Source organism: Rhinoderma darwinii, chromosome 13 (genome assembly GCF_050947455.1).
Source record: "Rhinoderma darwinii isolate aRhiDar2 chromosome 13, aRhiDar2.hap1, whole genome shotgun sequence".
NCBI classification, from domain to species: domain Eukaryota; kingdom Metazoa; phylum Chordata; class Amphibia; order Anura; family Rhinodermatidae; genus Rhinoderma; species Rhinoderma darwinii.
In genome coordinates, this window is record NC_134699.1 from 15,490,268 (window position 1) to 15,516,877 (window position 26,610).

At 40.7% G+C, this 26,610-nt stretch overlaps 1 protein-coding gene across 3 annotated transcripts in view; it reads left to right on the forward strand.

Annotated features, from left to right (window-relative positions):
* Positions 1-26,610, forward strand: part of SCN4A (sodium voltage-gated channel alpha subunit 4) — a 44,635-nt gene that overhangs the window by 12,309 nt on the left and 5,716 nt on the right. The window contains exons 10-23 of one of the 3 annotated variants that reach the window (XM_075845764.1): positions 2,686-2,840; positions 3,417-3,526; positions 4,268-4,506; positions 5,729-5,902; positions 6,082-6,438; positions 10,406-10,864; positions 12,310-12,433; positions 17,893-18,047; positions 18,962-19,135; positions 20,207-20,329; positions 20,433-20,711; positions 22,085-22,138; positions 22,315-22,452; positions 22,583-22,687. In XM_075845764.1, coding sequence (XP_075701879.1) covers positions 2,686-2,840; positions 3,417-3,526; positions 4,268-4,506; positions 5,729-5,902; positions 6,082-6,438; positions 10,406-10,864; positions 12,310-12,433; positions 17,893-18,047; positions 18,962-19,135; positions 20,207-20,329; positions 20,433-20,711; positions 22,085-22,138; positions 22,315-22,452; positions 22,583-22,687 — 2,646 coding nt within the window. Of the gene's footprint in view, positions 1-2,685; positions 2,841-3,411; positions 3,527-4,267; positions 4,507-5,728; positions 5,903-6,081; positions 6,439-10,405; positions 10,865-12,309; positions 12,434-17,892; positions 18,048-18,961; positions 19,136-20,206; positions 20,330-20,432; positions 20,712-22,084; positions 22,139-22,314; positions 22,453-22,582; positions 22,688-26,610 lie in introns of all 3 variants that reach the window. The other 2 variants (XM_075845762.1, XM_075845763.1) reach the window with 2 other exon arrangements.

Genomic DNA, 26,610 nt, shown 5'->3' on the forward strand with positions numbered 1-26,610 from the left:
GTAATAAAATGTAATTAGAAAGTTGCACCAAACACACTGATAGACACACATATATATATATATATATAATGTGTGTGTGTATATATACATACAATGTTTTCAAAGGTGTACATGGCCTTTAACCTTCATCATCTGCCCATGACTGTGCAGAAATCTTTTTTTTCTTGTCTGTATTTGAGAATTTCTGAACATGTGAGATACATAGGGATGGGGAGCTCTATAGCAAACATTAAAAATTAGGCCATTTTCAGGTGCTGCTTGACATTACCACACTCGTAACCACTCAGGACAGAAGCTTCGCAGCACCTATGTATACCGGTTCTCACTATCTATTAAAATGGGGATGAGACCAACCTCAAATGGGTCTTCTCTCTCCTGAGGTATCCTACACCCTTGAGAGTAACTTCGATTTCCTATGTCGACAGTCATCGTGAACATGAGCGGACGGCTCGCCGGAGAAGTCACTCGATAGACGGCCAGTGTACGCGCCATCCCACCCTGCAGCTGCACTAGAAATGGAAGTGTTTTGTCAGTGTAATGTTCTGTAGTGACAGCAGCCTGTGCAGTACACAAAGTGTTATTACTGCTAGCAGTAGTAATGTACGGTGCTCCTCTGACCTTTCATATAACTGTAATCCGATGAGCTGATCCTTCTCGTATTTACGCTTGCACAACTTGGTAAAACAGCCAACGCAGCACTGAACAAGAATCATAAGAAGTATGATACTTACAAACAGCAAGACTTCAAGAAGTATACTTGGGGTCCTGGAGATCGCTCTGATTGCTAGCTCTGTGGGCAGGATTCTTCACCTACGTTAAATGCTTGTTTATAATCTGCCGCCCCTAAGTCGTCCTTAGTATCTCCTCTCAAGATCTGTGCCTCTGTTACCAAGTATCACAGTTCACCTGCATAATCCAGTCGGGATCTAAATATAGAGCCATCAAGAATATCCTTCAAGGGCTTTGATTGACCGGCATATGGAAAAAATGACCCAAGAGCATTTTTCCATAGTCCCTGACTATTGTTTAGAGAAGACGTGAGGATTCGGCGGGATAGGTTGAAAATACAATTTTACCGATCTGGAATATGTTGTTGACATGGAAACCTCTGGCAATGCCACATTGACAGCTTGGATAGTCGTAGCTTCTGAAGGTGAAGATGGCCCCATATTTAGACTTGTCCAATCTGATACATGGGAATAATCTAGTAGGATCAGAAAAACATGTTTTCCAGGAATGCTTCCTATCTTCACCTGGTATATAACTGCTAGAAGGGGGTACTATTAACGCACACGTAAAAATGTATTACATCTTCAATGTGAATTCAACCAAATGCAGAATATTTAAAGTGGGGGTTTTTACCAAATGCCTCGGTGCCCACGACAGAGACTGCAAAATTCTCCTTCTCCACTCCCGATTTATACTCACATTTTCTAAATGTACTACATTACATATTTTTACATAGGGAGGTTTTAGGCTTAGTGATCGCATTCCTGTAATATTCCTGGGGGTATAGGGTGTCTTAGCGGTTTATACCTAGTATCTCTCGTTCTCTAGTGTGGTGAAGGAGTTAATTTTGATTTCCATTAGCCTTGGTGGTCTAACGAGGTTTATTTAGTAACACTTCATAATAATAATAATAATATAATTCTATTGTTTATTATTATATAGGTTAGGAAGGTGAAGGGGTTATTGAAAGTGGTCCAGGGCAGGAAAGTGTACCGATTTTTATTTAATTTTCGTTCATCTAAAAAGATCAGGGGTTTTCTCGTACAAAGCTCCAAATCCCCTGCTTCCCTTAACACAACCATCCAGAGAGATTATAAAATTCTGTCTGCCTGCAGCTTTCACTAGAGGGAGCTCATACAGAGATTTATACAGCGCCTTTTAAACTCCATAAAATAAAAATCATCATCGGTGAGCAACCCATTTTTTTATTTTTTTTTCATTTTAAAGGGGTTTTTCCATAATCCATATTAATCACCTATCCATATAAATATCTGATTGGTGGGGGTCCGACCACTGGGACCGGGACCCGTACCGACCACAAGAACGGGCTTACCTTGCTGTTCCTGGGAACCTATAGGAATAAAAGTAGTAGCGCGCATGCTCGGCCACCGCTCCATTAATTTCTATGGAGCTGCCGAAGATAGTGCTCGGCAGCCCCATAGAAATGAATGGAGCGGTGGTCGAGCATGCGCACTACCGCTCCATTCCTATGGGGCTCCCAGGAAGGGCAAGGTAAGCCCGTTCTTGTGGTCGGTACGGGTCCCGGTCCCAGTGGTCGGACCCCCACCAATCAGATATTTATATGGATAGGTGATTAATATGGATTATGGAAAAACCCCTTTAAAATGAAAAAAAAATAAAAAATGATCGGTCGGGGCCCCAGTTCCAGCGGTCGGACCCCCTCCGATAAGATATTTTTTTTTCCCTATCCTGTGGATAGGTGATAAATGTTGATTATGGGAAAACGCCTTTAACTCTGTTTTTCCTGATCTGTTTAGAAAGGTATTTCCGAATATTAGGAAGCCCCCTCTAAGTTTGCCCATGCCCTGTATGATGCCACTGATTGGTTGAGACACAGAACTACAGTTACTCTTACTGACGCACGGTTTAGTGTCCTGATCTTCATTATCTCTAATGTATTGATATCTAGTACAGCTATTACTATTTTTGTTTCAGAAAGCCAGCATGGCCTCTGTGGGACTTGTCAATGAAGAAAGAAAAAAATCAACAGATATGGATTTAGCAGAAGAAGACCGAGAGAAGATGGACTGTAATGGACGAGTAATACCCCGAGTGGTGATAGAAACAGTTGGTTCTATAGATGAAGATGTGCGTCCCATGACGTTTCCTCTATGTGAAAATAGTATAAAGATTTCGAATGTCTTATTTTTACTCAGCCTGATTGGTAAAAATTGGGGTCTGTGTCTTAGGGGGAACAATAAGGATGCTACATTTACTTATTAAAAAACTTATATCTTATCTTTCTTCCTATTCAGCATGTCCCGATGTCCAATACGGCTCCCAATATAATTTCCCTATCTCATGAATAAACTCTAGGGACGCTTTTTTTTTTTTTTTTATAGGCCCATTAATCTATCTGTATGTTCTTGGAGTGTGGAGGAAGCCGGGAAACCCGGAGTAAACTCATGCAAAAACATAAAAAACTCCATGCAGATGTTACCTTTGGTCAAATTCAAACTCGGGACCCCAGTGCTAAGCACTGAGCCCCGGACCATAGCTCAGAGCAAGAATAAAGTGACTATTTTAAAAAAAAAAAATTTCATAGAAATTGCAAAAAACCTACAGACATTAATCCATCGCTACTTACTTAATTTGATATATTATTTAAACCTAACCCATCCCAGCTTGCAGTGACCACCTATGTCTTCTCCTTGTTCCCAGGCCAGCTCGGTAAATACTGATCTTGAGAAGAACTCCAAGATGTATTTGAAGGAACCGACATTAGAAAAGAGAGCGGGCAGTTCTGTCAGTGTTGTCTCTGAAGCCATGATAGAAGGTCTGTGCAATGGGAAGGTATTTAACACCAATGTTGTACACCTAGTCTCCTAGATCGGTATTCACAGTTCATCCATATGTTGCATAGTAAGACACTGTTCATAGATTGGGCAGATATCACTATGGTATCTGTTATCTTGTATATAACATTCTTGTGGATCATCGTTTATCCTATATAAGCAAGGATTCGGATAAGAATCAGGTACCCAAGACAAATGTAAACCTGTGCGTCCAGTAATTTGGTGCCTTAGTCCTTTTTTTTTTTTTTGCTTAGTCACTGGTGCCATTTGGTTCTGGCTTGGTTATCCAGTGATTTTGCTGCCCCAACCTGTGGTTTCCAAAAAGGGTTATCCAAAATGAAAAAAAATAGTCTTTTTTTTTTTTTTTGGGTGGGGGGGCAGCGCCACCTTTGTCCATAGGGTGTGTCTGGTATTGCAGCTCAACCCCAAAGACCGTCTTAAGTACTACTGACGGAGGTTATAAGAGATTAGTAATTTATCCAACATTTTTGCAGAATAAGATAAGCTAAACGTCACTTATTGGGGTCAGGGGAATTTCAATATTAACTCCAGGACATGGGAGACGGCTCCCTCTCACAGCTATGCCTCATCCAAGCCCTTCTAGAACAAATCGGTAGGGAAAGACTTATAATATAATTTGTTCAAACACATATAATATTCACATCTATTATTCTCCATTGTCTATATCTTCGTAATCTGGCTCAATGTCTTCCTTCATTCAGAACTAGAGGAGGCTCAGCAGCAGTGTCCACCTTGGTGGTACAAGTTTTCAAACCGCTTCTTGATTTGGGACTGCTGTAAACTCTGGGTGCAGCTTAAGGAGTTTTTAAAGTTTGTGGTCATGGATCCGTTTGTAGACCTTGGGATCACCATCTGTATTGTTCTCAACACACTTTTCATGGCTATGGAACATTATCCAATGACCGAGCAGTTTGAGAATGTGCTATACGTGGGGAATCTGGTAAGTGTCTACTGATCCTTGGGGGGGGGGGGGTGTTTATGTGAGGGATTTAAAATGTAGGGTATTAAGCATTCTAAGTATGGGGATACAGGGCCAGATCATGGTCTATGGAGACCCCTGGTCTATACATTGTGCGGCTACAGTTTTTGTAAGGAAAGGAAGCAGCCAGATACAGTTACAGTATCCTAAAAGATGACATACAGTAGCACAATAAGAAGATTCCCATGCAAAGCCCAAATAAAACCACCATACAGTGCCCAAAATAATCTGACCCTAATGCCCATATAGCAACTATATAATAGTGCCCTAATAAGACTGCCATACAATGCCTATATAACCGTGCTATACCCTTCTCAGATAACAGTGCTCATGTTCTAGGTTTAGCCCCGGCTGTCAATCATCCTGAGGGTTGTGGTGGCGGCCATTAGATCAGGGTTGCCACCGTCCCTGAATTCCTGGACAGTCCATAAAAATATGGCACTTTTTTTCCCAGTGTTTGTGGGGAAAAAATTGATGCGTCCGTGAGTTTTTGGAAGGTAGAGGAGCTTGTAGAGATCACTGTGATTGAAATGATCATTTTACAGGTCACCGTACATGCTGCTGTATTTAGTTCAGTGTTCTAAAATATAGACATAGATTAATCTATATAATTCATAATCTATAACTCATTATGGTTTTCCAATTTGTACATACGTAATCAGGTTGGCAACTCTGCCCTACTAGATGAAAGTCCCAGGTTAATTTCCCCCTTCTGCACTCCCCATAATCTGGCCCGGGGGGGGGGGGGGATTTTCTTTGACCCAATTGACATCTAAACCGATTGAGACACATGATTTCTAGTCTAGTCCACTTTGCCCTCTAGTGGCCAGATTTTATATTGCACCGTAAACAAAAATAATAAAGGAGACCCAAGTTTTGACATTTTTATTTTTGTTTTATTATTTCAAAATATGTTTCATGTATTTCTTTATTAAAAAGAGACTTTCAGACTTCCTAGAAAAATCTACATTTTTGTTTTGTTGCCTTCCCGTGAGTAGCTTTCTCAAGTTTTCCAGAGTATGACCTGATTTCTGCTGAGGTCTGTTGGTATGATCTGTAATAAAGAAATTACTGGTCCAAAAAAAATAATTTCTTATATATTTTTATATATAATAATAAAAATAATAACTTTATATAGTGGCAGCATTAAATAGGTCAATTTAAATTTTCTACACTTTTCCAGGTTTTCACTGGCATATTTGCAGCTGAAATGTTCTTCAAGGTGATTGCCCTGGATCCATATTACTACTTCCAGGTGGGATGGAACATCTTTGACAGTATAATAGTCACCCTGAGTTTGGTGGAGCTTGGTCTAGCCAATGTGGAAGGTCTGTCAGTGTTGCGCTCCTTCCGTCTGGTAAGTCCTGAACCCAACTTGAGACATCTGCGTAAAAATATTATTTGTGTCTGTCTAGTCGTAGAAAAAAAAAATGTCCAACTGTTCCCTAAGCGGAATCGAGTTTCTAAGAGACTATTGATATCGTTTTATATGTTTATCCTGTTTGTAATAACTCGTATATGTTTTTATCCTTCTAGCTCAGGGTCTTCAAACTTGCTAAGTCTTGGCCCACGTTGAACATGCTCATCAAAATCATTGGTAACTCGGTGGGCGCCCTTGGGAATCTCACGCTGGTCCTGGCCATCATCGTCTTCATCTTTGCAGTGGTTGGGATGCAGCTTTTTGGAAAGAGCTATAAGGAATGTGTTTGCAAAATCAACTCGGACTGTGTTCTTCCCCGGTGGCACATGCATGACTTCTTCCACTCCTTCCTCATTGTTTTCCGGATCCTGTGTGGGGAGTGGATTGAGACCATGTGGGACTGTATGGAGGTGGCGGGACAAGCCATGTGTCTCGTTGTATTCATGATGGTCATGGTGGTTGGTAACTTAGTGGTAAGTGTTATATTTAATATTATTGCGTGTGAGGAAATATTTACGGTGCCGTTGGCCTGCTATAGGCGTATACTGTATCTCTGATTTTATACATAGCGCTAATTCTTTAATGTATTCCAAAATAGTGGTTCAACCTGTAGCATAATCCTATCGGGAGATTTGTTAATCCTGGTCCTAGGTCCCTCAGGGATCTAAGTTGCAGTGGTATAGCTACAGGAGTTGCAGAGGAAGCAATAGCCGCTGAACCCCCAACTACTTTGGGACCCAAAGACTAACGAACCATGCAAAATGCTGGACTATGTGTTTATGCAACTGGTCTATGTAGGGTAGAGTCATTTCTACTTACTAATCGATATAATTTATGATGTACATTAGTGTTAAAAAAAAATAAAAAATACCACAGAGTTTAAAAAAAAAAAGCAAATAAAGTGCAAAATCATAACTTTTATTTGCCTAAATGCACTGGAAATGCAACACATTCAATTCCAAATCAAAACTAGAACAAAATGTATCCGGTCTGTGTTAATCCTTTACAGAAAGTAAAGAAAAAGGAATATTAGACCGTTCTAAAAACAGCAGTGCCAGCAATTTCATTAAAAATATAATGTATAAACTGAAAAGAACGGCTTGACATCTGTGTTGTATGGAGTCCACAATTTCTGGCACCTCAGAACAGGATCCAGTCCAGGAAGATTGGACGACATTCCCCAGTTCTTCTGCGTTTTTGGGTTTTGCCTCATAAACCGCATTCACAAGTCACCCACAAGTTCTCCATGGGATTGAGGCCAGGGGATTGGGCTGCCACTCCATTACCCCAATCCGGTTTGTTTGTAACCAAAATGTTGTTCGCTTACTGGTGTGTTTTGGGTCATTGTCGTGTTGGGACATCCATTTCAAGGGCATTTCTTCTTCGGCATAGGGCAACGTAATCTCAAGTATTTTGATATATTCAAACTGATCCATGATCCCTTGTATATGATAAATAGGCCCAACACCATCGTATGAGAAACATCCCCATATCATAATTTTGCAGCACCTTGCTTTACGGTCTTCATAGTGTACTGTGGCCTAAATTCAGTGCTCGGGCGTCGTCTGACATACTGTCTGTGGCCACTAGATCCAAAAAGACCAATTTTGTGTAATTTCTCTTTGGGCCAGTCAATGTATTCCTTGGCAAATTTGAACCTATTCAGGACATGTCTTTTGTTTTCAACAACGGGACTTTGCGGGGCATTCTTGCTGGTAATGTGGCTTCACTTAATGGTCTTCTGATTGTAGTAGTGCTCACTGGGAACTTCGCATCTTCTTTGATCTTTCTGGAGGTGATCATTGGCTGAGCCTTTGCCATTTTGGCCATTATTCGAACAGTAGTTCCCGGCTTCCTTCGGCATCTTTCAGGGTTTCGTTGCCCCTTCTAGGTATTTGTGATTATTTTAGCGGAGCAGCCTATAATTTGCTGCACTTCTCTATATGTTTTTCCCTCTCCAATCAACTTTTTAATCAAAGTCCCTTTTTATCAGAACAATGTCTGGAACGACCACTTTTCCCCAGTATTTCAGAAGGAAATGCACTATAACCAACATGTGCCACATTTGCCACCCTCCTACCATAAATAAGGGCCAAAATTTACACCTGTTATACCAAACCATGCCCCTTTCAATCATTCAGAATGAGCGGCCGCGTGTCCTAATTGTTGCATCTGTTTTTTTTCTACTACTCTACAACACTTACAAGTAAATTATTTGCTATGTAGAAATATCACAAAACATTGATTTATTAGGTTAGTGATGTTGGACTGCTATTTTGTTGAACATTACTGTATATAGATGTGATCATTTCTATATGGTAGCATGCTTAGTAAGGCCCAGATGTAGCCCAAAGGTCCTATAACACAGTCCAATATGGGCCATGAAAAAACACCGATCAACGATAGATCATTGATCGGCGCTTGTTTGCTCCTTTTGCAAGGAGCAATGATTGTTTATGTATGGAGAGGAGCGCTCATTACTACGATCACTCGTCCCCATACATTTCTATCCTGTCCGCAGCGAGTCTCCCTGTTTACACCGGGAGATGTGTTGCCGACTATTTCTTGCAGCATAAAAGATACAATCAGCCGATGAACCAGCATTTGCTCGTTCATCGGCTGATCGTTGCCCTGTTTACAAAGTACAATGATCGGAAACTAACGTTCACATGAACGCTCCGATCATCGGCTCGTGTAATAGGGCCTTTAGTAATAGGCTCCAAATAATCCAAGCTGCACCCATGAAATACAATATATACAAACACTTTTTAAATAGGCAGAAGAGATATTTTTGAATGAGATATAAAGCAAGAACTGGGCTGAAGCATAAATCACTATAAAGCATGAAGTGACGGCGAGATATTACCGCTCACCACTGATATGATTGAGCCAAACCTCAAATGGATCCATGGGAGAATATACTTTAAGGCTGTTTGATCGGCCTCTTTTAGGGGTCATTTGCTGCTAAAGATGCAGAGAACTGTGTGCTGTGAATTGATGTGCATGAGCCCAGGTTCTGACAGACCTGAGAGCGGAATAGTAACACCTTGGCAGCTGGACAAACCATTAGTAAAGCTCTATTCTAAGCAGCCAGACATTTCCTCCAGCATTACTTTAAAGTTATAATAGGATTTAAGGGAAGCAACTCAAGTAGCAAAGTAATCCTGCCCGCATGGAAAATAGAAAACTAGAGGAAGGTGTCCTGGGGTATAATGCAGATATTGCAGATATGGGGAGATGAGATACATATATAAAGATGCTATTTAAATCTCTGCATCATATATCCCTTGTACCAGTTGACTTCTCTATCACATTTGCTTTTGGCCTTCAGTCCATACACAAATCCGAATGAAATATTGTCATTAAATCCTTAAATTAGCCAAGATTATAAAAAAATATATTTTTTTTCCCGACAAACCGCGCCACTTTTGTCCATGGGCTGTGTTTGGTATTGCAGCTTTGCGCTGTAATACCAGACACAATATGAAGACAAGTCTGGCGCAGTTTCAGAAAAAAATAATCATGGCGCTAAGATGGATTCATTTTCAGATGAATCCAAATGGACATGGATAGGCCCCCTTGATTTTAGTGTTAAGGTACCAGTATTTTTGGTGGCAAACCTAGTCCGCACTATTCTTGCCGCCAAGAATACCTGGGCGCTAAATGGAAACCCTGACGGGACTCAGAACAGTAATGTGGAGGCAGCGCAAATGTTGAAAGGCAATTGTATAGTATACACAGTTGTTGAAGACGTTGAGTCCCATGATAGATTCTTCCTTTCCTCCTCCAGGAGTGCATTAGAGAAAAACACACGCATATACTTACTGAGATAGCCTTGTTTTATTGTTTGGGAGCCGAAGCCCAAAGTCATAGCTATAGATGGGGTGCAGAAGAAGCAGGTACCTGATGGGGGCGCAAAGCCCCCTCTGCCACATACGAGAACACCAGTTTTATAAAAGTCAAATAGTAGATGGAGGCGTTTATAGATTTTGCATTGGGGCTTAGAAGCTTCAAGTTACACCTCTGCGGAAACCATCCTGATTCTTCTATGACAATGCAAAGAAAATGAGGCAACCTGTATCTATATACTCCAACAGCGCTTCATATGACTGAATGAATCATTCAGATCCCGACAAAAGCATGTGATCACTCAAACAGATCTCCATCGGACCCATAAACTTTGAATGGAATGGCAGTATACGTGCTCAACAGCCGCTCCATTAAAACTCCTCCCTGCGGTGATCGTGGGGGTCCCAGTGATCATACATTTATCCTGTGGATAGGTGATGTCATTGGGAAAACCCCTTTAAATACATATAGATGCATATGGCGGTAGGATGTAGTGAGCACCCCCATGTTGCTATATAGGGTGACGATGTATGTTCATCTATTTTACTATAGTAAACACTAATTCTGTATGGCCTCTGGTTCTGTTTCCAGGTTTTGAACCTGTTCTTGGCTTTGTTGCTGAGCTCCTTTAGCGCTGACAACCTCACAGCCTCTGATGATGATGGGGAGATGAATAACCTACAGATTGCTATAGGGAGGATCACTAGGGGCATCGACTTCATAAAGAAAACGGCCATTTCCTTGCTGCCATTGAAGAAGAAAGATCAGAACAAGGAGGGAGAGGAAGAGAATGGGGATGTAAATAAAGAGAGTTTTGCGCTAAACCACATAGAGACTGAAGAGGAGCCCAAGGCTGAAAGTCCAGTTGTTGATGCCCCGATGAAAAGGCCACGTTATATCATGACTGAGTTAGATCATATTAACCTGATTAACAACCCGCACTACAGGATAGAAGTGCCCATAGCATCTGAAGAGTCTGATCTGGATGTTCCTGATACCGATGACATCAGCACTCAGTCAGAATTTGAGGAGATGGTAATAAAACCCAAGGTAAGGCCATTGTCTACAGGGCAGGATTTGTGGAGAGCCTCTTTACCGCTGCATTTTGTATTATTACATATATAATACATGTAGATATTAGTTATCTGATGTATTATGTGTTTTATATCACGTACATGGGACACAATATAGCTTAGTGATAAGGTGGTAGATGGCCAGCTCATAATGGTTCATCTACAGTAGGTAAATTATAGCACATGGTAAAGCCAGAACCTCCTCTCGAGCAGTGATGTAACAGTTGTCACATATATGTGATTTGCAGCTCCTGGTCTGTGATCACATTCAGTGCGGATACTGCAGATCAGGTGTGGACAGACTTACAACCATGAACTTGGAGCCAGTAGGAATGAACTTGGCATATCCTCAATATTAGATCGGTGAGGGTCCGACTCTCGGCACCACCGCCGGTCACCACCTTTGTTTACCCACCTCCATACTTTTAGTAGCGGCCATGCTTGGTATTACAGCTCAGTCCCATTCACTAAAAGTACGGAGCTGTGCCTGGTAACCAAAGAAGGGGACACCGTGCACGCTGGAGCGCCACGGCCCCTTTAAACAGCTGATCGGGGGTGCCAAGAGTCGGACCCCAACCGATCTAATATTGATGACCTATCCTAAGTTTTAAATAACCAGATAACCCCTTTTAAAAAGCTGAATCATTTTATATAATAAACATTTCTGCATCTTTCTAATATACTTTTGTGTTTTGTTTCTCACCATTTTAAAGATCTCTACTTGCTGACAGTGAATGGAAATATTGTTTATATTCAGAACTTACTTTTGAAGGTTTGCTACAATTGTATGCAGTTTATTAAATAAGTTGCGGGCTAGACACATTACCAGCATACATTTTTTTTCTTGTCCTGATCGTTTGTTACAATGTGTCATTACAAATAAATTGTAGTCCAGACTGTTTAGCTCACAGAATATTGTGTAGATTGAATAGATAATACTTCTCAGCTGTGAGAGGTATTAGATCTGCATAAGCCTATGGGTCGAAACCAAGACTATTTCCATTCATGGACTGCAAGCAAAGATCTCTGAAATGGTGAGGAATAGAAACACAAAGTCTACTAGAGACACCAGTAAATATATTAAGAATATTGTTCACTTCAAGAAAAAATGTTCCAGCCTGGGGCGACGCCACTGTCCAATGGGTTTGGCTAGCCCATAGCGATCTGGATAAACCTACTATATTGTTGTGAAGCCAAGAATTCTGGAATATAATAAAATCCCTTTAATCTGCCATTCAACACAAACCGTCCCAAGCAGGTAGTCCCTCGGAGTTCCGGCATCTCGGTGTATGAGCAGCGGGGCGTAGAATTGTCTGATGATGATTTCTTTTAATCTTCTGGATTATATCTGTGACTTCTATGACACCGTCCTTAAGACTTGTTCATTCTTCTTCACTAACTTCTTTTTTACTGTCCCTGTAGAAGATGTTTTATGATGGTACGTCAGCGTGCAGCACAGCAGATTATAGACCTCCGGAGCCAGAGGAGGAGGAAGAAGCCTTAGAACATAAAGAGGAGGAAGGACCAGACGAGTGCTTTACAGAAGGTACAAAAAATATTGCAGTCAAATCAGTTATCCAGAAACCCCTATGATCTGAATGGGTTTGGCACGTCTAGATCTGGAGACCAACAACTGTGCCAAAAATGAATAATTCTGAAGGATTTTCATTTATAATATGATAATGCCTCATACTGTATCTCACTATGCCTAGACCCTCCTAATACTGTATATAATGCCTAGACCCTCCTAATACTGTATATAATGCCTAGACCCTCCTAATACAGTATTTCACTATCCCTAGAACCTCCCAATACTGTATATCACTATGCCTAGACCCTCCTAATACTCTATATAATGTCTAGACACTCCTAATACTGTATCTCACTATGCCTAGACCCTACAACGTCCCAATAATCTATATAATGTCTAGACCCTCCTAATACGGTATCTCACTATGCCTAGACCCTCCTAATACTGTATATAATGCCTAGACCCTCCTAATACTGTATATAATGCCTAGACCCTCCTAATACTGTATATAATGCCTAGACCCTCCTAATACTGTATATAATGCCTAGACCCTCCTAAGACTGTATATAATGCCTAGACCCTCCTAATACTGTATATAATGTCTAGACCCTCCTAATACTGTATCTCACTATGCCTAGACCCTCCTAATACTGTATCTCACTATGCCTAGACCCTCCTAATACTGTGTCTCACTATGCCTAGACCCTCCTAATACTGTATCTCACTATGCCTAGACCCTCCTAATACTCTATCTCACTAAGCCTTGACCCCACAACGTCCCAATACTGTATATAATGTCTAGACCCTCCTAATACTGTATATAATGCCTAGACCCTCCTAATACTGTATATAATGCCTAGACCCTCCTAATACTGTATCTCACTAAGCCTTGACCCCACAACGTCCCAATACTGTATATAATGTCTAGACCCTCCTAATACTGTATCTCACTATGCCTAGACCCTCTGGTCCCTATAGGGTCCTAGTTCTGTATCTGACTATATGCTTTAGACCCTCCTGTCCCTACAATGTCCCAATACTGTATATAATGCCCAGACCCTCCTGTCCCCACAATGTCCTGATACTGTATATGATGCCTAGACCTTCCTCTTCCCACAATGTCCCAATACGGTATATAATGCCTAGTCCATCCTGTCCCAATACTGTATATAATGTCTAGTCCCTCCTGTCCCCACAATGTCCCAATACGGTATATAATGCCTAGTCCCTCCTGTCCCAATACTGTATATAATGTCTAGTCCCTCCTGTCCCAATACTGTATATGTCTAGTCCCTCCTGTTCCTACAATGTCCCAATACTGTATATAATGATGCCTAGTGTCTCCTGTCCCTACAATGTCCCAATACTGTATATGATGCCTAGACCCTCCTGTCCCCACAATGTCCCAATACGGTATATAATGCCTAGTCCATCCTGTCCCAATACTGTATATAATGTCAAGTCCCTCCTGTCCCCACAATGTCCCAATACAGTATATAATGCCTAGTCCCTCCTGTCCCAATACTGTATATAATGTCTAGTCCCTCCTGTCCCAATACTGTATATGTCTAGTCCCTCCTGTCCCTACAATGTTCCAATACTGTATATAATGATGCCTAGTGTCTCCTGTCCCCACAATGTCCCAATACTGTATATGATGCCTAGACCCTCCTGTCCCCACAATGTCCCAATACGGTATATAATGCCTAGTCCATCCTGTCCCAATACTGTATATAATGTCAAGTCCCTCCTGTCCCCACAATGTCCCAATACAGTATATAATGCCTAGTCCCTCCTGTCCCAATACTGTATATAATGTCTAGTCCCTCCTGTCCCAATACTGTATATGTCTAGTCCCTCCTGTCCCTACAATGTTCCAATACTGTATATAATGATGCCTAGTGTCTCCTGTCCCCACAATGTCCCAATACTGTATATGATGCCTAGACCCCCCTGTCCCTACAATGTCCTAATACTGTATATAATACCTAGACCTTCCTCTCCCCACAATGTCCCAACTCTATATATAACGCCTAGATCCTCCAGCATCTAGAATGTCCCAATGCTGTATATAATGATGCCTAGTCCCTCCTGTCCCAATACTGCATATAATACCTAGACCCTCCTGTCCCTACAATGTCCCAATACTGTGTATAATGTCTTGTCCTTCCTGTCCAAATACTGTATATAATGATGTCTAGACCCTCCTGTCCCTACAATGTATATAATAATGCCTAGTACCTCCTGTCCCCGCAATGTCCCAATACTGTATATAATGCCTAGACCCTCCTGTCCCTACAATGTCCCAATACTGTATATAATGTCTAGTCCTTCCTGTTCCCATAATGTCCCAATATTGTATATGATGCCTAGTCCCCCCTGTCCCCACAATGTCCCAATATCGTATATGATGCCTAGACCGCCCTGTCCCAATACTGTATATAATGCCTAGTGTCTACTCTTCCAATACTGTATATGATGTCTAGACCTTCCTGTCCCCACAATGTCCCAATATTGTATATGATGCCTAGTCCCCCCTGTCCCTACAATGTCCCAATACTGTATATGATGCCTAGACCCCCGTCCCTACAATGTCCCAATTACGTATGTAATGCCTAGTCCCTACTGTCCCCACAACGTCCCGATACTGTATGATGCCTAGACCGCCCCGTCCCGATACTGTATATGCTGCCTAGACCCCCCTGTCCCTACAATGTCCTAATACTGTATATAATACCTAGACCATCCTGTCCCCACACTGTATATAATATCTAGACCCTCCTGTCCCTACGATGTCCCAATACTGTATATAATGTCTAGCCCATCCTGTCCCCACAATGTCCCAATACTGTATATAATGTCTAGTCCCTCCTGTCCCAATACTGTATAGGATGCTTAGACCCCCACAATGTCCCAATACTGCATATGATGCCTAGACACTCCTGTCCCCACAACGTCCTGACACTGTATATGATGCCTAGACCCCCATCCCTACAATGTCCCAATACTGTATATCATGATGCCTAGACCCACCTGTCCCTACAATGTCCCAATACTGCATATAATATCTAGTCCCTCCTGTCCCCACGTTACAATACTGTAATATGATGCCTAGACACCCCTGTCCCTACAATGTCCCAATGCTGTATATAATGATGCCAAGTCCCTCCTGTCCCAATACTGTATATAATGCCTAGACCCTCCTGTCCCCACAATGTCCCAATATTGTATATAATGTCTCCTGTCCCCACAATGTCCCAACCCTGTATATAATGAGGTATAGACCCTACAATGTCCCCATACTGCATATGATGCCTAGTCCCTCCTTTCCCAATACTGTATATAACGATATCTAGACACTCCTGTCCCAATACTGTATATAATGTCTAGTCCCTCCTGTCCCTATACTGTATATGATGCCTAGTCCCACCTGTCCCCACAATGTGCCAATACTGTATATAATGCCTAGTCCCTCCTGTCCCTATACTGTATATAAGCCTAGAACCTCCTGTCCCCACAATGTGCCAATGCTGTATATAATGTCTAGTCCCTCCTGTCCCAATACTGTATATGATGTCTAGTCCCTACAATGTCCCAATACAGTATATAATCGTGTCTAGTTCCTCCTGTCCTAATACTGTATATAATGTCTAGTCCCTCCTGTACCTACAATGTCCCAATATTGTATATGATGTCTAGTGTCTCCTGTCCCCACACTGTTCATAATGATGATGCCTAGTCCCTCCTAGGTCCCAATACAGTATTTAATGCCTAGATCTTCGGGTCCCTATGCTGTCTAGTGTCTCCTGTCCCCACAATGTCCCAATACTGTATATAATGTCTAGTGTCTCCTGTCCCCATACTGTCTAGTCCCTTTTGTCCCAATATTGTATATAATGCATAGACCCTCCTGTCCCAATACTGTAAATAATGTCTAGTGTCTCCGTCTCCACAATGTCCCACCACAATGTCCCAATGCTGTTCATAATGATGCCTAGTCCCAATACTGTATATAATGCCTAGACCCTCCTGTCCCCACAATGACCCAATACTGTATATGATGCAGACCCTCCTTTCCCTACAAGGTCCCAATACTGTATATGATGCATAGTGTCTCCTGTCCCCACAATGAACCAATATTGTATATAATGCCTAGAACCTCCTGTCCCCACAATATCCCAATACTGTATATAATGAGGTCTAGTCACGCCTGTCCCCACAATGTCCCAATACTGTATATAATAAGGTCTAGTCACGCCTGTCCCCACAATGTCCCAATACTGTATATAATGAGGTCTAGTCACGCCTGTCCTGACAATGTCCCAATACTGTATATGACAATAAAAGGTTCTAAGCATTCCTAAAGGAATGCAAAAAGTGTATTCTCAAAACAATGACAGTCAGAAATGTTACAATAATCTTGCACTTAGGCTGGTTATAGATGGTCCTAATATGGCTGCAAGACACCAGCAGAACTGCAGAGGGTCTGGGTTTTGGGACCTTATTATGATTTATTGCTTCAAAAATTTTTTTATTAGGTTTTTCAACATCATGAAAAGAGGGACGGAGAAAGTTACTTTACCCTAATTATGATCTAATCTTTTATTAAAAACCTAAGCAATAAACGTCAAATTATACGGTACATTTTTTTGTCTGGTGGCTGGGGAGGATTTTTAGTTCCTCCTGGCAGCTGTATGTCAGATACTTCTGGTGATAAGTTTGTCAAGGTTGGTGGAATAATTGTATATGCGTCAATGAACAGGTGAACACAGGCTTCAAGAAAAGAGAAGAGAAACCAGCACATTTACAAACTCTTATCTCTGTAATGGTTTCCATAATACAAGAGGATTGATTTACATAGATATGCAATTTCATGTCTCTAGGGACCAATAGTTCCCCAGTAACTTGTGAGTAAGATGGTGGTTGCTCACCTAACAAAAAAAACAGGTGGGCGTAATGACCAAGAATGAAGTATGGTGGCTTTCTAATTTATGTTAAATACAAGAGTATTGCCTTGAAAACCCAATAACTGCAAGAAGGAAGATTGTTCTCTAAATAGGTCCAAATCTCTGACCGGATTTATTTAATAAAATATCTTTATAGGGGTCAGAGCTCTGTTTTCCATTACAAGCTCCAAATCCTTCAGAGCATCCCAAGTTAAGTGATAAAATGGTAACTGTCTGCAGCCACCACTAGGGGGAGCTCACTGAAGACAGATTTATTATTGGGTTTAATGGATGCTGTGTAAGTCAACTGTTCCCAGGTGAAACATGGCAGATCAAAATTTTGCCATATTGTCTCTTGGTTATCAGTGGCCAATTAAAGGGGTATTCCAATGAGGGACCGTTATGGCATATCCATATGTTATGCCATTATACATATTGACTTTTATCACTGATATTACTCGACCAACATTTCCGTCTGGTTCAGTCACAAGACGTCTATCTGTATTAATAGTTATCGGTTTTTTTCAGCATGCGTACGAAGATTTCCATATCTGTATGTTGACATCAAAACTGAAAAGGGAAAGCTTTGGTGGAACATTCGTAGAACCTGTTTCAAGATAGTTGAACATAACTGGTTTGAGACCTTTATCATCTTCATGATCCTGCTCAGTAGCGGAGCCTTGGTAACTACTGAGTGATATTGTTCCTTTGAGATTAAGTAGTGATTTTAGTGTTTTATTTTTTGTATATTGGCTATTTGTTAAAATTTGCATTAAAGAGGCTCTGTCACCACATTATAAGTTCCCTATATTGTACATGATGTGATCGGCGCTGTATTGTAGAAGTGTCAGGATTCTGAATAGACATCATGTCCTGGCTGGTAGTGATATCTATTCACTGTCAGGACACTTGAGTAACGTTAGTGTGTGTGTGTATGTGGCTACACATAGTGATCTAGTAAGATTACTATGTGCTGCGTAAATGAATGGGGAGAAGTGTATGACGCTGATTGGTCACTGATTGGTCAGCGTCATACACTTCTCTTTACTCGGTCAAAAAGTAAAACACGCCCAGTTGTCAATTAAGAAACTCATTAGCATAAAGCTAAAATAGGTCATAACTCCCGTCAAAAATGATCGTTTTTCTAAATAAAAAACACTTTATGTACAAGATAGGGCACTTAAAGAGGCTCTGTCACCACATTATAAGATATAGGAATAAGCTGCATGCAGTTAGAAATTTTACTTGATACTGTCCTATATACCTGAATTATTTTTTTTGAAATCTGCATAGGAACATTTTTTGCTTTTAAATTTCATAACATATTCTTAAAAGTGTCGGGGATCTATTTTATATGTTACAGAGCTCCAATTACCCGGTTTACCTATAAAGTTATATGAAATAAATAATTCTGTCTACCTGCAGCCAGCACTAGAGGGAGCTTACTGCATCTGAATATATACATCTCCCATTGTATTTAATATTATGTGTAGTAAGTGCCCCCTAGCGTGGTCAGGATTTTAGAATTTACTTCTATGGCAGTGTAAAGGTATACAGGAGATTAGGATTTACAATTTATAGCTTTTTTTATTTACAGGCATTTGAGGATATCTACATTGAACAGAGAAAAGTTATCAAAACTATGTTAGAATATGCTGATAAAGTCTTCTCCTACATATTTGTGATCGAAATGTTGCTAAAGTGGGTTGCTTATGGCTTCAAAGTTTATTTCACGAATGCCTGGTGCTGGCTGGATTTTCTCATTGTGGATGTAAGTATTTAAAAAATACTTGTAATTTTTATGGCAGGCGGTGGATGGGGTAGACCTCTATGCAGTGGAGAAGATTAAGGGCCTGTTCACACTGAGTTATTTTGCAGGCCGAAAAATCAGTGTCAAAATTCCGTCTGGAATTTTGAGGCAGATTTTGGACTGCCAGAACGGCGTTTGGCACATTTTTATTGACTAAAAATGTTTTATCTGCCTCCCATTGATGTCAATTTGAGGTCAGAGACGGAAACGCCCCAAAGAATGTTGCTTCATTTTCCCGCGAGCGTTTATTTCCGCTCGCATGAAAAAACGCCTCCGCTTCCCATTGAAATCAATGGGAAGCGATTTTGGCCCTTTTTTTTTCCCCTGCGGTTTCCGTGGCAAAAAACTCTGTGTGAACAGGGCCTAAGTGTTACGGACCCTGAATCAAACGCTATACCTAGGTAACCGATCCCTAGAATGGGGCCACTCCATTCAAAATCCTCCTGCAGTGCGGAACGGAGGGGGGGGGGGTCAGGGAGCTTGCTTCTTGGTTACCCCCAAATTACAGCTCATCAATGAGGATCCCAGCATCTTGTGATCAGTTTATCTTCAGCAGACCCTTCTTGTCCAAAGTGGACTACGCTTAATATTGACGCGAAGTACTTATATACCAGGGGTCAGCAACCTTCGGCACTATAACTGTTGTAAAACTACAATTCCCAGCATGCCCTAACCGTCTTTGACTGGAGTACTAAAGCCTTTGGCTGTCAGGGCATGCTGGGAGTTGTAGTTTCAGAACAGTTGCCGTGCTGAAGGTTGTTGACCCATGTAATGCATTGTACAATGTATTCATTTTATATAATTACGTAGCCAGATTATCACGCTTTTAGAGGAAGTTTTTGCGTTATTGCAACAGCCTGTCCTCATTTCTTGGGTTTCTTGTGGATGGTTAGAATACGAGCCCCCTATGTGCGACCTCCTATAGTTACACCACATAACTTATGTGATACAGTAAATAAAATATCCATTGTTTAACTTGTCACATTGTTGTCTTGGTGCTTTTGAAGAATAATATGTATTACTTGCCTCTAGGTGTCTTTAATCAGTTTGACTGCCAACTGGATGGGTTATTCGGAACTTGGTGCCATCAAGTCCCTAAGAACCTTGAGAGCCCTCAGACCATTGAGAGCATTGTCAAGATTTGAGGGCATGAGGGTAGGTATACACACCGCTATTGGCCATGGTCCTAGCGTTCCATTAATAAGATAGAGGTAACTATTGACTTGTTTATTGCTCTGCCTTATCCTTGTCTTTTAAGGTTGTGGTCAATGCCTTGGTAGGCGCCATTCCTTCCATTATGAACGTGCTGCTGGTTTGTCTAATCTTCTGGCTGATCTTCAGTATAATGGGCGTCAACATGTTTGCTGGAAAATATTTTCGATGTATTAACACCACCACGTCGGAAATCATTGATGTTTCTGTGGTGAACAATCGGTCAGACTGCTTGGCTTTAAACTTCACTGAACAAGTACGATGGGTTAATGTCAAAGTGAATTTTGACAATGTCGGTCTTGGATACCTGTCTCTGTTGCAAGTGGTGAGAAATTTACTATTAACTTATGTCTCCATGGTATAACCAAAAAATATATACATTTATACAAGGCTGTAAGGTGTGGTCAAGTGAATAAGGATGAGCTGCAATACCAGACACTGCCAATGTATAAGAGTGGTGCTGTGCCTGGAAAAAACAAACAAAGCTTGGGCACCCATATGTCCATGTGATATCAACACAATAGCTAGCCATATACGTTAAAGGCTATGTAAACCTTTGCAGGGAATTTTTTAAATTTTAATACACAGGTCAGTCAGTGTGTTTGGTGTAACTTTATAAATAGTTTTTATTAAAAATTATTTTTACTTTTTAAGATACAGCTGCTCTGTATCCTGTATACAGAGTAGCTGTATCTAGTGCTAAATCCTGGTCCCATTAGGTACGCGGGACTGACTAGTTCAGTGACAGTGGGTCCTGCGTGTCTCTAACTCGCAGGATCCACCTGTAATCTATCACATATAAGATATGAACTTCGATGTAAGACTACAGGTGGATCCTGCGTGTCAGAGACAGACGGATTCAGGTAATAGCAAACAACACAGCTGCTGTTATAGAGAATACAGAGCAGCTGTATCTACAAAAGGAAAACAAATTTGTAATAAACTATAAAGTTACACCAAACACACTGACTGACATGTTTATTAAAAAAAAAAAAAAATATATATATATATATATATATATATATATATATATATATATAATATGCCCTGCAAAGGTTTACATAGCCTGTTATGAAATATTGTGTTGCAATCTTTCTAAAGAGGTTTTGTGCAGCCAGTCCTACTACACTTTTGGGATATCCGTTATTTACATACAACACAACTTTCACGTAACTTTTTTTTTTTTTTTTAACAGGGAGGGGTAATATGTCTGTTCTCAGATTTAACCTTTTTAAAAGTCTCCAAAAAAAAAACAAAAAACCTCAGATACTGGATCAGTGAGAGATCAAGAAAGTCAAATATTTATTTTATATGATTAAGTTAATATGATGAACAACATAAGCTCATTGGTTGTTCCCAGTATTTGGGATAATAAAATCAAGAGATTAAATCTGATCTCCAATCTAATTTTTTGTATGAGTAGAGAAAATGAGGTTGTAGAAAACAGCTGAAAAATTAAAGGAGCGATATAAAAAGAAAAAATATGGCACCTTTCAGAGATCGCACCACACTATTCAATGGACTGTATTTGTTATTGCAGATCAGCCCAATTCAAATAAATGGGGCCGAGCTGCAGTACCAAGCACGACCTATAGACAAGTGTGGTGCTGTTTTTGGATGAAAGGTGCCATGTTTTTCTTATGTGATAAAGTCTTATTGGTTATAAATATACAATTATTTTTTATTTTCCATATACAGGCAACGTTTAAAGGATGGATGGATATCATGTATGCGGCTGTGGACTCAAGAAATGTAAGTAAACTTGTTATGTCCATTGTAGAGAGGTATTGTTTTTTTGCTTTGTCTGATGGCATAGCCTTCTTATTATTAGTCTCTGTACCTATCATGTGTGTGTGAATATATGTGTGTATATATATATATATATATATTCTCATATAATAATTCTGAAAATGTCTTGTATTTTAAAGATTGAGGATCAGCCCATATATGAAGTCAACTTGTACATGTACTTGTACTTTGTGATATTCATCATATTTGGGGCCTTCTTCACGTTAAACCTCTTCATTGGTGTCATCATAGACAATTTTAACCAGCAAAAGAAAAAGATAAGTATTATATACATGAGCTTGTAATGCTACCAGAGAGTTCCTCACAATGTATAGTAATCGAAGCATGACCATTATATAAATGTGAGTGTATGAAACTGCAAATAACAAAGATGGTTTTCTCTTATACTTTGGAGGAAAAGATATCTTCATGACTGAGGAGCAGAAAAAATACTACAATGCCATGAAAAAACTGGGTTCAAAGAAGCCGGTGAAACCAATTCCCAGACCAGAGGTAAAATAGACACTCATAGTAAAGGGGTTCATACTTTCATCTCCTTTTATTAGAAGGTTCCCTCAAAAAAATAAGCTTATCACCGGGTCCTGCTGGTGGGACCCCAAGTGATAGATTTTCCTGTAGCTTCAATGAACGGTCTGTGTAATGCACGGACTGCTGGGTTCTCCATAGAGAGAGAGGTCTCTCTAGAGCCACTTTCCACTCTGGCTAACAGATGACGGTCTGCAACATAGCCCCCCCCCCCCTGTATTAACTCCAAATTCTCCAATAGGGTATTTAAAAATCACACATAATTTCATTAAAGGGCTTGTCCATTTCAGACAATTCATCTTCGAAGGATCCCCCCTAAAGATAAGCTGATTACAAGGTGTCCTGCTGCACGCACCTTTGTTGATCAGCTTTAATCTCTGGGGGTACCTGAAAGAAAGGGTTTAAATCCCCTGCAGCGCCACCACAGGGGAAATAGTGCATTACACAGTACCCCCTTAAATGAATGAGTTGTCTGTGTCAAGTCTTCTAGAGAGAGAGACAGCGAAAAACACTCTTTGTATGTGTTCTCTGCTCTGGATAATAAATGAAGGTCCTGAATGGAAAATTCTGCCTGTAAAAATGAGCTCCGGATTTTTTTAAGGTTTTTTTACCACAGGTGTTTTTTACCTCTTTCTTCAACAGGCAAAGGAAAAAAAACTGAGCGTTTTTTGTCAAAATCCCGTCTCCCATTGATTTAATGAGGTTTTTGAGGCGGAAAACGCCTCAAGATAGGGCATGTCACTTCTTTTTCTCCGCGAGAGGCAATGGGAGGCAATTTCAGCCTTTTTTTGCCACGGTTTCTGCTGCAAAAAAAAACTCAGTGTGAACAGGGCCTGGTAGGTAGAAGAAGATTGTCCAGCAGCTTGGATAGTTGTAACACGATGAGTTGTGTCACGTACTTTAAAGAGGACTTATCTGCCCAAAAACCTGCAGTTGACCTCTCAGTTAGATTGCAGGCGCCCCACAGATTCTGATGCTTTTTATTTTTTTCTTTTAGCCCCCACCGTTGCTGAGATATTGGGGCCATTAGTTCTGGTGTCCGATATGCAAAAGAGGCCTTTGACTGTCAGGTGGGCGGTTATCCCCTATAAAGTGACAGACGTTACCCGCCCACTTGACAGTCAAAGGCCTCATTTGCGTAACGGATAGAAGAACTAACGGCACCCATAGCTCTGCAACGGTGGGGTCTAGAAGAAAAAAAGTGTCAGAATCTGTGAGGCGCCTGCAATCTAACGGAGATGTCAGCTGGAGTATTTTGGGCAGGTGACAAGTTTCCTTTAACCCCTTCCCTCTTTAGCCACTTTTGACCTTCCTGACCGAGCCTCATTTTTCAAATCTGACATGTGTCAATAACTCCGGAATGCTTTCACCTATCCAAGCGATTCTGAGATTGTTTTCTCGTGACACATTGGACTTTAAGTTACTGGCAAAATTTGCTCGATATGTTCAGTATTTAATTGTGAAAAACACCAAAATTTAGCGAAAAATTGCAAAAATTAGCATTTTTCTCAATTTAAATGTATCTGCTTGTAAGACAGGCCGTTATACCACACAAAATTGTTGCTAATTAACATCCCCCATATGTCTACTTTAGATTGACATCGTTTTTTGAACATCCTTTTATTTTTCTATGACGTTACAAGGCTTAGAACTTTAGCAGCAATTTCTCACATTTTCAAGAAAATTTCAAAAGGCCATTTTTACAGGGGCCAGTTCAGTTGTGAAGTGGCTTTGAGGGCCTTATATATTAGAAACCCCCAAAAAGTCACCCCATTTTAAAAACTTCACCCCTCAAAGTATTCAAAACAGCATTTAGAAAATGTCTTAACCCTTTACACATTTCACAGGAATTAAAGCAAAGTAGAGGTGAAATTGACAAATTTCATATTTTTTTGCAGAAATAAATTTTTAATACAATTTTTTTTATAACACAGAAGGTTTTACCAGAGAAATGCAAAGCAATATTTGTTGCCCAGTTTCTGCAGTTTTAGGAAATATCCCACATGTGGCCGTAGAGTGCTACTGGACTGAAGCACCGGCCTCAGAAGCAAAGGAACACCTAGTGGATTTTGGGGCCTTATTTTTGTTAGAATATATTTTAGGCACCATGTCAGGTTTGAAGGGCTCTTGCGGTGCCAAAACAGTCAAAATCCCCCAAAAGTGACCCCATCTGGGAAACTACACACCTCAAGGAAATTATCTAGGGGTACAGTGAGCATTTTGACCGCACAGGTTTTTTACAGAAATTATTGGAAGTAGGCCGTGAAAATTAAAATCAACATTTCTTCAAAGAAAATGTAGGTTTAGCGATTTTTTTTCTCATTTCCACAAGGACTAAAGGAGAAAAAGCACCATAAAATTTGTAAAGCAATTTCTCCCGAGTAAAACAATACCCCACATGTGGTAATAAACGGTTGTTTGGAGACACGGCAGGGCTGAGAAGGGAAAGAGCGCTATTTGGCTTTTGGAGCTCAAGTTTAGCAGGAATGGTTTGCGGAGGCCATGTCACATTTACAAAGCCCCTGAGGGGACAAAACAGTGGAAACCCCCCACAAGTGACCCCATTTTGGAGACTACACCCATTGAGGAAATTATCTAGGGGTATAGTGAGCGATTTGACCCCACAGGTTTTTTGCAGAAATTATTGGAAGTAGGCCCTGAAAATAAAAATCAAAATTTTTTCAAAGAAAATGTAGGTTTAGCTTATTTTTACTCCTTTCCACAAGGACTGAAGGAGAAAAAGCACCACAAAATTTGTAAAGCAATTTCTCCCAAGTAAAACAATACCCCACATGTGGTAATAAACGGCTGTTTGGAGACACGGCTTGGCTTAGAAGGGAAAGAGCGCTATTTGGCTTTTGGAGATCACATTGAGCAGCAATGGTTTGCGGAGGCCATGTCACATTTGCAAAGCTCCTGAGGGGAAAAAACAATGAAAACGCCCAAAAAGTGACACCATTTAGGAAACTACACCTCTTGAGGAATTCATCTAGGGGCGTAGTGAGCATTTTGACCCCACAGATGTTTCATAGAATTTATTAGAATTGGGCAGTGAAAATAAAAACAATCCTTTTTCTTCAATAAGACGTAGCTTTAGCGCAAATTTTTTCATTTTCGCAACAAATAAAGGAAAAAAAAGAACCCAACATTTGTAAAGCAATTTCTACCGAGTACGGCAATACCCCATATGTGGTCATAAACTGCTGTGTGGGCACACGGCAGGGCTCAGAAGGGAAGGACCGCCATTTGGAGTGCAGATGTTGCTGGATTGGTTTCTGGGCGCCTGTGGGCCCAAAACAGTGGAAACCCCCCAGAAGTGACCCAATTTTGGAAACTACACCCCTCAATGCATTTACCTAGGGGTGTAGTGAGCATGTTAACCCTGCAGGTGTTTTGTAGAAATTAGTGTGAACTCGATGTTGCAGAGTGAAAATGGGATTTTTTCCACAGATATGTGGACAATATGTGGTGCCCGGCTTGTGCCACCATAACAAGACAGCTCTCTAATTATTATGCTGGGTTTCCTGGTTTTAGAAACACCCTACATGTGGCCCTAATCTCTTGCCTGGACAGTCGACCAGGCTCAGGAGTGAAAGCGTACCATGTAAAATTGAGGAATAATTTGGCGATTTACAAAGTATTGGTTCACAACTGCAGAGGCTCAGATGTGAAATAATAAAAATAAACCCCTGGGAAGTGACCCCATTATGGAAACTGCACCCCTCGAGGCATTTATTAAGGGGTGTAGTGAGCATTTTCACCCCACAGGTCTTTTCCATAAATGAATGCGCTGTGGATGGTGCAAATTAAAAATTTAGATTTTTCCCTAGATATGCCATTCAGTGGCAAATATGTTGTGCCCAGCTTATGCCACTGGAGACACACACCCC